Source organism: Lactuca sativa, chromosome 9 (genome assembly GCF_002870075.4).
Source record: "Lactuca sativa cultivar Salinas chromosome 9, Lsat_Salinas_v11, whole genome shotgun sequence".
Taxonomy (NCBI): domain Eukaryota; kingdom Viridiplantae; phylum Streptophyta; class Magnoliopsida; order Asterales; family Asteraceae; genus Lactuca; species Lactuca sativa.
In genome coordinates, this window is record NC_056631.2 from 55,551,464 (window position 1) to 55,563,854 (window position 12,391).

The 12,391-nt window shown below is 44.2% G+C and overlaps 1 protein-coding gene across 1 annotated transcript; it reads left to right on the forward strand.

Annotated features, from left to right (window-relative positions):
* Window positions 1–9,338: 9,338 nt before the first annotated feature.
* LOC111903876 (thioredoxin-like protein CDSP32, chloroplastic) lies at window positions 9,339–11,483 on the forward strand. Its single transcript, XM_023899643.3, has 2 exons — window positions 9,339–10,066; window positions 11,003–11,483. Exons 1-2 carry the CDS (start codon window positions 9,500–9,502, stop codon window positions 11,345–11,347), a joined length of 912 nt encoding a protein of 303 aa, XP_023755411.1. The 5' UTR covers window positions 9,339–9,499; the 3' UTR covers window positions 11,348–11,483.
* Window positions 11,484–12,391: the final 908 nt, after the last annotated feature.

Genomic DNA, 12,391 nt, shown 5'->3' on the forward strand with positions numbered 1-12,391 from the left:
GGGTCACAACTCAAAAATTAGGGTTTAACACCTGCACGCATACGCTCGGCGTACCTACTTATACGCTTAGCGTACGCCACCTCCACCCCAGTCCTCGCTAAGGCTTACGCCCGACGTACAAGGCTAGTACGCCCCTTGTAAGCCGGAAATCCTCAATACTTGAATTACTAAAATAAATAGATTGGCACTACAAGATTTGGGATGTTACGGATCAAATTGTCGAAAACCTGCTACCCAATTTCGACTTTGATCATACAGTTGGAAGGAGGTTGAATTCGGTTTCAGGTATACAAACTTTCATATTTATGGTGGTAGACGACATCGATTTCGACGGATCGTTTCCTAGAAAAAAGTCGTAGAGTTAGCTTTTAACACAATCGACTTTCATTCTAGATCTTGGAAAGAAGAGTAATCATGTAATTTACTTAGAATTGAGTTAGTCGTTTCGAAAATCAATCTACTCCCTTCATCTTTATCCCAAAGTCGATTCGATCATGGGTTAGAACTAAGGAAAGAGAAGGAGGGGTTAACAAATTAACCAAAGTTCATCTTGTAAGTGTAGTTAAGAATTAGGGATTAAAGAATCTTGCAGGTGATATGGTGTCGTTAGTTGGACCAAATTTGCTTTAAAGATTAAATATTCTTTCTCGACTATCGATTGCTATTAGTTTTATCAGATCACAAATTTGCTTTAAAATTAAATCGTGTTCTTTCTTTGCATCGATCTTATTCATGTAAGTGATCTCAGTTTTTCTCTTAGAACTCTATTCATTCATGGACATTGATCGATCATATTACGAATGTCTCTAATTTTTTGATGACAATGGAACTCGTTTTCATTTTAAGTTATCAAAATTAAGTGTGATAGCTATTCACTATGTTTTCGAAACTAATTAATTTAAGTTTATTTCACTTGCAATTAGTAAGTTATCAAAATTAAAAGCGAAAGTTTTGATCTGAAAATTCTATAGGATGAGTTTGGTTTTGCGTTTGTGGAATCCAATGGTATGCTTATGTTTCAAAATGGGGACGATGATGTCAATGTTAACCTTTTGTCCCTAAAGTTTCAGAAATATGACAGTTTTGGTTGTGTAATTTAAATTATAGCAGGTAAAGGACCAGTTGTAACAGCCCGGAATTTCAGATATTGATATAATTATGTTTTGGGGGTGATTTAAGAGGGGACTCGGCGAGTTGGAGCCTAGACTCGCCGAGTAGGATCGCAGACTTGGTCGCGGGTTCGCGACTGGACTCGACGAGTCCAGATATGGACTCGGCGAGTCGACGCTGTTCAGCAGAAACCCTAACCGTTCGGTTTTGGATCGTATATAACGCCCTTAGGCCGTCATTGTCCGTCTTTTGGTCGATTGAGAAGAACCCTAATCGTTGTGGACGTCTAGAGCAAGGGAGAAAGCTATTGGAACTTGGAAGAACTTGTTAGGCAAGAAGAAGAAGAATTTGGCCAAAGGAATATCAAGGAGGATCGAGTCCTGAGGTTTGGGGGACACAGAGAGTGCGTTTTCAGGTAACACTCGGACCATTTCTGTTATTTTGATGTGTATACGAATCTAGGGTTTATGAAACCCACTTAGTGATTAGATGGGTTATTATGTTATTACCGAGACGTTTATACCCCAGTAATAAGATGTTTAGAAGCCCAGAAAGTCCCATTATTGTATATCTCGGGACCATTCGTAATTCAGGAAGCAGTTGCTCGTCTGCATGGCATGGACTCGCCGAGTTGTTCTTCAGACTCGGCGAGTAGCTTGAAGATTAACTGGGACTCGTCGAGTCGTTCTTCAGACTCGGCGAGTTGAGTCGGGGTGGCCCCACGATTCTTCCAGGAGGAACTCGTCGAGTAAAAAGGGGATACTCGACGTGTAGAAAGGGAATCTTAAGGAATCGGTGAGTCAAGGGCGAGTGGACTCAGAGTCGTTGAACTCGGCGAGTCTTGGGGTGACTCGGCGAGTTAGGTCGCGGGTTAAGCGAAGTTCTGAGTATGGGGACTCGGCGAGTCATAGGGTTGACTCGGCGAGTAGGGTCAGTCAGGGGTTGACTTTGACCTTGTCCTTGACCAAGGATTTGACCAGTTGTCTTCCAGGGGTATTTTGGTAATCATGGGAGTTTATTGGGTTATTGTTGATGTTCAGTGGAGGAGTTGTGTCAGAGTTCGGAGCAGCGGGATCTTATCTTTTCAGCCGTCAGTTCGAGGTGAGTTATCCTCACTATATCAACAGGGTCTAAGGCACCAAGGCCGGCCCTTTATTGTATTGAGATTCAGTTACGTTTATCATGTTAGTGCTGGTTGTGTCTGCATCCTGGTAGTTAGGATGGTACATGCTAGGTGACCTTGTAAAGGTCAGTTCTCGATATGCTGAGTAATGCTATGCTAGTGATCGAATAGGGCGGTAGCCCGGTTATGGTAATGATATGCTATGTGATCTGTTTACTCGGTTTGTTGATTATGACTGTTATATGACTGTATGTTTTGTGCACATGGTTGTTTGGACTAGAGATGGGTTGAGGCGGGTCCTGCTTCGTGCTGTAGGCCAAGATACCCAGGGCGGACCGGTTGTTCCGAAGGCCCAGCGAGCGGTCCGGATAGGCTGTAGGCCCCACGAGGGCGGACCAGACGTGCCGAGGCTCGGAGAGTGGACCAGGATGACTGAAGGCCCGATGAGGGCGGACCAGTCACACTGTAGACTCGGAGAGTGGACCAGGTGGGTTGAAGGCCCAATGCGGGCGGACCAACCCCACTGTAGACTCGGAGGACATGACTAGACCCGGAGGATGGATCCGACGGACTGAAGGCCTGATAAGGCGGACCAGTCACGATAGACCTGATATGCATGACTGTTCTATGATCTGTTTTGTTATGTATGATTTATATGTTCTGGACCGGAAGGTCATGGCCTGGAAAGGCGTATGCGTGGTTGGTATTTTGGGGGTATCTCACTAAGCTTTCGGGCTTACAGTTGTGGTTTAATGTTTTTCAGGTTCTTCAGGAGACTGTGGCAAGGCGAAGGCGCGATCGTACCGTTCCTCATGATTTTGTAACAACGTGATTCTGGGAATACTTAAATGAATTATATTGAAAACCTTTTTGTGAACATTTTAATGAAAATCGGGTTGCTTTGAAAATTTTAAATTGGTTGTGTTTTTCGGATGTTACAAGTTGGTATCAGAGCCTTGGTTTGAGTGAATTGGAGGAACACTTGTGTGACTCCAGTCTCAAATCGAGGAGAGTTTTCAAAAAGAGAAATTAAAATGGTTTTCAAAACAAGTAAAGGAGGACGCGAAGGTACGATCAGCCGGAGCCAGTAAGTAACCCCAAAATATCATACATGGCAATTGTTTTATTGAGCTTTGATAGAACAGCATGCTAGAGTTAGGCTAGGGATCTTCAGGATTTATTGATGAGTTGCCTGATTCATGATGCCTGCTAGCCTAGGGTTCCTTGCGAGAGATTTCTAGTGTTCCTCTAGTGGTGAGGATAGAGCGTTGTTATATGTGTCGCTAGGGTGTTGTGGGAGTACTTCATACAAATATGGGTTGGTGCGGAAGGTAGTATGGGCCCGTACTACTGAAAGCACGGACTCATACGCGTATCAGGGAAATCATGACCTCTAGGGTTGGGATGAGAGCTGGTTCCCGATTAGTGGAATATGTCTGAGATTGGTGTTTTATTTTCAGTATGGAGATTCCAGGGCACGCTGGGGGTGGATTCGGGTCAGGATCAGGAGCAGGAGAGGGAGCTCCAAGTGGGTCTGCACAGCCAGAGGTTGTCAGTCAGATGAGTACGCACGAGTTGGATGCGAGGATTCGCGAGATTCTGCATGATGAGGTTGCCGCATTGACTCGGGCTGAGCTGCCAGAGTTGTTTGGGTCGATCAAGACCGCCATGGTGGAGTATTTTGATGAGCGTTATGCGGCTCTCACGGAGACGGCTGCCGCGGCGGCTACCGCAGCAGTAGCGGCGGCAGGAGGAGGAGCCAGTAGAGGTTTTCAGTATCGGGACTTCGATAATACGAAGCCTCCCACTTTTGATGGAGTTCAGGATCCGATCGTTGCTATGAGGTGGTTATCAGATGTGGAAGGATGTTTCTTCACTTGTTCATGCCCTGCTGATCAGAGGGTGAGGTGTGCTTTGAACCAGTTGAGGCTCGGAGCAAAGGATTGGTGGAGATTGACCACGGGATCGTATTCGGATGCGCAGAGGGCTGCGATTTCATGGGATCGGTTCAGGGAGATGTTCAGTACTCGCTATGTTCCACAGGTCGAGAGGGAGAGGTTGGCTCAGGAGTTCTTGGAGCTAAAGCAGGATTCGGAATCGGTGACGGAAATCACCAGGATGTTTACTGAGAGGGCGATGTTTTGTCCTGAGTTCGCTTCGGAGCAGGCTCAGATGTCCCGATATCTGAGTATGCTAAAGAGGGATATCAGACAGTTTGTGTCTGCGCAGAGGTGCGAGACCTTGCTGGAGTTGCAGGAGGCCGCCAGGCGGCGTGAGTTAGAGATTGAGTTACAGATGCGTGAGCTGAGGCAAGCTCCGGTTCAGTCGCATCCGGCGACGAAACGGTCTAAGACCGTTGATTTCAGGATGGGAGATCAGGGTGGCCACGTCTGTGGTAAGTGTGGAAGGGGTCATGCCGGGGTTTGTCGGTCCGGTGGAGCATGCCGCAAGTGCGGGAAGGAGGGACACTATGCGAGGGATTGTCGGCAGTCGGTGCCGGTTCGGGATTTGAGGATATGCTATCATTGTCATCAGGTTGGACATTTGAAGGTCAACTGTCCACAGATTGCTGCAGGATCGGTGCAGGCTCCAGCACCGGCTACGTTGAGGATCACAGGTGGAGGTCAGGGTGGAGCGGAGCCCCCAAGGGCTTAGGGTCGTGTCTTTCAGCTTGCTGTTGCGGGTATGTTTCTTTCTGATGTTTTGATTATTTATGCTTGTTGTGGAGTATTGTTATCTGCTAGTTTCGTTGATTGGCTATGGAAATTGCGTTTCGGGTTTCTTGTGGTATTCGTTGTTCCTTGAGGGATTGGCGAGTTGTGATCGGAATTTTGGTTTTAGTATCTTGTGTCCCTTGAGGGATCGTTATGGTTTTGGGATTGTACTTCGAGCCATCATTGATTATCTTTGAGAAGATTGGTGGCGGATGCGGTGTTAGTTTGGAGGCTAGTTGGATTCTGCAATCTGAGGAATGGAAAGATGAAGATTGAGTCGCTTTCGAGCGGGTTGTACGGCGTAGGAGCATGATTTGTATGAAAGTTGTCGGTACTGGTGAAACACACTTGGAGTGCATGTGCTGATTCCTACGAGGTGCTTTGGGAGATCGGTGATGGCGACCGGTGATTTTCTGTCAGCGTCTTAAGTGGGGGAGAATTGGAAATTCCCTGGATGGTCGTTGGGCATGGGAGGTTGTTTAGCCGCTTGGGAATTCAGCGGTATTTCTATCAGATGAGAGCAGGCTCGGATGGGTGAGCAGTAGGCGTGCGGGGCGAAATACAGACCTAGAGCAGTTGATTGAGGAAGGCATGGGTGCAGGCCGGGATCGAGTACGTATGATGGAGGTAGAGTTCGGAACCCCTAGAGGGCTAGAAAGGTATGCACGGGAGGATTTCCCGAAGAGATAATTGGAATGATGAGTGATTGTGGAGCGGTCCGGATAGACTGAAGGCCGGTAGGCGTACCAGTCAGGCCGAAGGCTCGGAGGACGGTCCAGTCAGATTGGCTGAAGGTTCTGAGAGTGGTCCAGATTGGCTGAAGGCCCGGGGAGGCGGTCCAGTCATGCTGAAGACTCTGCGGGTAATATTGAATCGGTTAGAGGCTATGGGTTGCGTATGTCGCGATGGGATTACATTGGGAGGTCTGGCCCCGGCTAGCGATCTTGAGCAGTGAAGGTAGTGCATGGGCTTGAGAGTCCTTGTGCTAAGAGCCAGAGTAGCGGTAATGCATGGATATTGGGTACACCCTAAAGTGGTAATGTGGCGTAGAATGAGCACCATGGTGCCTGTCATGGTGGCTGGGCAGACAAGTGGGGTTTCACGGAGGTGAAAGCGGCAGTGCAGAGTTGCGATCGCAGTGGTCCGTCGATGATCTTTGAGTAGTGTGTTGCAGCGGCGGAATATGAGTTTATTCGACTCGATATGTTGCGTTGGGCGCAGAGGGAATATCGCGACGTGGAGTCAGGGAGAGGAGTTAGGAAGGGATGCAGAGCAAGAGTTTTGGACTCTCAGTGAGATCATGATCAGGGTTCTGGGTATGTATCAGTGGTTTATCCTGGAAGGATGTTGAGGATATCGTCTATATATCAGGTTATCCGCACCTGAGGGTGCTAGAGCTAGATCGGCATGTAGGTGTGATTGCGATAGGAGAACTCGGGGGAGTTGCTCCGAAATGGAAGAATGCGTCTTTCGGTCGTTATGGTAAGGGTAGGGTGGAATTTGGATCGGGAATCCGAGGGTGCGTGGCTTTATAGCCATGTGAGTCAAGTGGAAGATGAGAATAGGAGCAGTAAGGCATCATGGGTAATTCTCGGTTGTTGAGTGTGGTTATCGGAGGGTACAGTGGGTGCCGGTTTGAGTAGGTGGTGGGAACACCGTATGGGATGAGAAAGTGAGCTTCTGGTTCTATGGTTGTACTTTGAGGGGCTTGGTTCGGTCAAGGTCAAGTGGCGCAGAGTGGGAAGTAGATTGAAGATGAGATGCTGAAGGCTTCGAGGGCGAAGCCTAATTTAAGTGGGGGAGAGTTGTAACAGCCCGGAATTTCAGATATTGATATAATTATGTTTTGGGGGTGATTTAAGAGGGGACTCGGCGAGTTGGAGCCTAGACTCGCCGAGTAGGATCGCAGACTTGGTCGCGGGTTCGCGACTGGACTCGACGAGTCCAGATATGGACTCGGCGAGTCGACGCTGTTCAGCAGAAACCCTAACCGTTCGGTTTTGGATCGTATATAACGCCCTTAGGCCGTCATTGTCCGTCTTTTGGTCGATTGAGAAGAACCCTAATCGTTGTGGACGTCTAGAGCAAGGGAGAAAGCTATTGGAACTTGGAAGAACTTGTTAGGCAAGAAGAAGAAGAATTTGGCCAAAGGAATATCAAGGAGGATCGAGTCCTGAGGTTTGGGGGACACAGAGAGTGCGTTTTCAGGTAACACTCGGACCATTTCTGTTATTTTGATGTGTATACGAATCTAGGGTTTATGAAACCCACTTAGTGATTAGATGGGTTATTATGTTATTACCGAGACGTTTATACCCCAGTAATAAGATGTTTAGAAGCCCAGAAAGTCCCATTATTGTATATCTCGGGACCATTCGTAATTCAGGAAGCAGTTGCTCGTCTGCATGGCATGGACTCGCCGAGTTGTTCTTCAGACTCGGCGAGTAGCTTGAAGATTAACTGGGACTCGTCGAGTCGTTCTTCAGACTCGGCGAGTTGAGTCGGGGTGGCCCCACGATTCTTCCAGGAGGAACTCGTCGAGTAAAAAGGGGATACTCGACGTGTAGAAAGGGAATCTTAAGGAATCGGTGAGTCAAGGGCGAGTGGACTCAGAGTCGTTGAACTCGGCGAGTCTTGGGGTGACTCGGCGAGTTAGGTCGCGGGTTAAGCGAAGTTCTGAGTATGGGGACTCGGCGAGTCATAGGGTTGACTCGGCGAGTAGGGTCAGTCAGGGGTTGACTTTGACCTTGTCCTTGACCAAGGATTTGACCAGTTGTCTTCCAGGGGTATTTTGGTAATCATGGGAGTTTATTGGGTTATTGTTGATGTTCAGTGGAGGAGTTGTGTCAGAGTTCGGAGCAGCGGGATCTTATCTTTTCAGCCGTCAGTTCGAGGTGAGTTATCCTCACTATATCAACAGGGTCTAAGGCACCAAGGCCGGCCCTTTATTGTATTGAGATTCAGTTACGTTTATCATGTTAGTGCTGGTTGTGTCTGCATCCTGGTAGTTAGGATGGTACATGCTAGGTGACCTTGTAAAGGTCAGTTCTCGATATGCTGAGTAATGCTATGCTAGTGATCGAATAGGGCGGTAGCCCGGTTATGGTAATGATATGCTATGTGATCTGTTTACTCGGTTTGTTGATTATGACTGTTATATGACTGTATGTTTTGTGCACATGGTTGTTTGGACTAGAGATGGGTTGAGGCGGGTCCTGCTTCGTGCTGTAGGCCAAGATACCCAGGGCGGACCGGTTGTTCCGAAGGCCCAGCGAGCGGTCCGGATAGGCTGTAGGCCCCACGAGGGCGGACCAGACGTGCCGAGGCTCGGAGAGTGGACCAGGATGACTGAAGGCCCGATGAGGGCGGACCAGTCACACTGTAGACTCGGAGAGTGGACCAGGTGGGTTGAAGGCCCAATGCGGGCGGACCAACCCCACTGTAGACTCGGAGGACATGACTAGACCCGGAGGATGGATCCGACGGACTGAAGGCCTGATAAGGCGGACCAGTCACGATAGACCTGATATGCATGACTGTTCTATGATCTGTTTTGTTATGTATGATTTATATGTTCTGGACCGGAAGGTCATGGCCTGGAAAGGCGTATGCGTGGTTGGTATTTTGGGGGTATCTCACTAAGCTTTCGGGCTTACAGTTGTGGTTTAATGTTTTTCAGGTTCTTCAGGAGACTGTGGCAAGGCGAAGGCGCGATCGTACCGTTCCTCATGATTTTGTAACAACGTGATTCTGGGAATACTTAAATGAATTATATTGAAAACCTTTTTGTGAACATTTTAATGAAAATCGGGTTGCTTTGAAAATTTTAAATTGGTTGTGTTTTTCGGATGTTACAAGCTACGAATAAATTTTGTAATCGTAAGGGCTATTTATGTAATTTAGAATAATTGGTTAACAGAGGAACAGTTAAAAACTAACAATAATATCTTAATTGACATGTACAGTAAAAATTAGATGGTCTATTGTGTAAAACAAACATAAATGGTTAAATCGGATCAAACTTAAATCTTCATTGTGCTAAAGTGACATTATCTCAAATAAATAAGCTAGATAATGGTATCTCTTGATGTTTTCATAGTTTGTTAAAAATAATATTGGTACAAGTTGCTTACACCATTAATGAGTCATGGAGTCACTAGATAAGTTGATATTATGGAATATTTCCTTATCCAAAGATAGTCATTTTTAAGTTATTTGCTAAAAGAAATATTGTTTAAAACTTGAATGGTTAGAAGCTCAAAATTAAGGCCAATTATTATTCTAAAATATTGGCATCCTCAAATTATATAATTAGATTTTTTTATCAACACTAATATATAAAATCAAAGAAGAAAACCAAAAAAAATCAAAATGAATGGTGGACAATGGTGGATGAGCTTCAAACTAAACGAGTGGTTACCATCATTCCTTGCTTGATTTCAACACCTCATTCCACCTCTTTTTCAACCCATCTTCTCTTCTTCCTTTCCCACCGCCTCCCACCTCCACCACAGTCATTACATACAACGACCTTCCGTTTCTCCGTCCAACAATGGCAGCCTTCACAAACCTTATGATCAATCCCCCTCAAAATCTGTACTTCACAACCAAACTCAATACTTTCTCTTGGGGTTACAACCCTAAACTCCAATCGTTCTTCCCCACCAAACCCAAAATTTCCCTACAACCAATATCCATGATAAAAGCCGCTGCTACCACATCCAACGTAGAAAAAGACAGCGCCGGTGGTGGAGCTGCCAAAACCAAGGAAGAAGACAAAGTACAGCACATCCACACAGTGGAGGAGTTCGAGACGGCGTTACGTGACGCCAAACAGAAGCTAGTCGTGGTTGAATATGCAGCAAGTCACAGCAAGGAGAGCAGCAAGATGTATCCGTTCATGGTGAATTTAAGCAAGACATGCAGCGACGTGGTATTTCTGCTGGTGATGGGTGATGAATCCGATGAGACGAGAGAGCTTTGCCGGAGAGAGAAGATAGAAAAGGTGCCTCATTTTAGCTTCTACAAGAACATGGAGAAGATCCATGAAGAAGAAGGGATTGGGCCTGATATGTTGATGGGTGATGTTTTGTACTATGGTGACAGTCACTCAGGCGTGGTAAGATTTTCGATCATCCTCTTTAAAGCATAACTTTTTTTCCTTTTAGAATTTTATAAACTGCTTTGATTCTATGTACTCAAAGGAAACTTGATACTAATTAACTTGACATATAAATAGATGAAAATATATAAATACTAATAAAACGTTTAAAGTCTTCATTAACAAAGACTCAGTAAAATAAGTTCTGACCAAAACTTCAAAATTATCGATATGATAGCGAGGTTAACAGGAATCAAAATTAAAATTATAGTGTTCCAGTCTTAATTTGTCATTAAATTTCCAGGCCTAAGATAGTATATCACTCTTGAACTCTTAACTAAAACATAAAAAGTTAATTTAGAATAAGATAACAAAAGGAAAAGGTAGATAACATAGAGAATATTTAATAATTAATACTTAAGATTAAAGAGTCATATGGTATCAATATCCAATATCACAAATAATATGTAACCATTTTTATGAGATTTTCAAGTAACCGAAGGGATTCAGATGTGGATTTTTTTAACATCGTATGGTGATATTTTTGTAATGTGAAGGTCTCGTGTCATGACCCTGTACAAAGGATTTAGGAGCTCTTGGTTAGCTAGCCCTTAAATTTTTTAATTAAGAGATAGGTTCTTAATTTTTCAAATTCATTTGATATATCTTAATTTTTGTCTATTAATTGTTCAACGGTTTTTTAATTACCTTAGTTTTTCCATAGAAACTTTTTTAACTCACCCTTATTAGTTTGAAACTATAAAAGATCATTTTTATTATTTTTCTAAATTTATTATTTTTAGTTATTAATTATTTCTACATATTTCTAAATGTGAACTTTTTATGGATGTATATATATGTGGCATATAATAATTATTTTACACATTTGCATGAAGTTGTTAAGAATTAAATAAACGTATATTCATATGTTTTAATTGTGTGTATTGTACTTAGGTACAACTCCATAACAGAGAAGATGTTGAGAAGCTAATAGCCGATCACAAGACAGATCAAAAGCTAATTGTCCTTGACGTTGGCCTAAAACATTGTGGCCCTTGCGTGAAGGTATACCCTACGGTGTTAAAGTTATCAAAACAAATGGATAATGCAGTTTTTGCAAGAATGAATGGAGATGAGAACGATAGTTGTATGCAGTTCTTGAAAGATATGGAGGTTGTTGAGGTCCCAACCTTTTTGTTTATTAGAGATGGAGAGATATGTGGGAGGTATGTTGGGTCAGGGAGAGGGGAGCTTATCGGAGAAATTCTTAGATACCAAGGAGTTCGGGTCACGTACTAATTACCCCCTCCTTATGGTGAAGATCGTTAATTTAAACAGATTTTAGATGATTGTATGCTATAATATATTTAATTACATAATATTTATGAACCCTATAAGTAAAAATATAAAGATATTGTGTTTGAAAGAAGACAAAGCTCAAGACGTGTTAAAATAAAGACTCTCGACCTGAACGTAAAAAAAGGACCTCATTCACCATTAAAGGTTCATCAGGATTAATGTAGAAAAAAAATGATATATATCGTGTTTTGTTTATTTTATAGTTGAATGTTTTGCATTGGACCTCATTCACCATGAAAGGTTCATCAGGATTAATGTAGAAAAAAAATGATATATATCGTGTTTTGTTTATTTTATAGTTGAATGTTTTGCATTGGAAGTCAAACTTAACAAATGAACGAAGAATGATTTTCACAATGTTGATGATATATGGTTTTCTAAGGCCATCCATAATGGTCTTCACAACCACCACCGTCTTCCACCACCACAACTCTTCCCCTTGCAATCGGGATAGTGTGCACGGGAGGAAATCGTGGTCAAAGCGAGAAAGAATACAAGAAGGAGAAAGAATGCAGAGAGAAAGAGTTTGTGGTCAAATGTGGTGGTGACCACAATCCTCCACGACAACAAGCAACCACGGAGGGTGGGGATAATGTGTACGGCCGTTGTTCGTGGCCACGTCGACCTCGACGAGCCTCGTGCGTGCTCATTATACCTGAAGACCTAAAGTCAAAAACATTTTTTAAATTGCGTTTAAATAACAAAAATGTAACACCCGAAATCTGAAAGGTCAAGAAAGGAAAGGAGAAAACCTAAGTTAAAGAGGGTTGACTCGGCGAGTCTAGGAAGGAACTCGGCGAGTCGGAGCAGGATCCGGGTGTAAAGTAAGTGACCGACTCGGCGAGTCGGCAAGTGGACTCGGCGAGTCTAGTCTGGGTTGGGAAACCCTAATTTTGGGACTTGGTACCCTATTTAAGCATCTTATTCTCTTCCCTAGGGCTCATTTGCGGCCCCTATAGTCCAGAACTAGAAACCCTAAGCCTC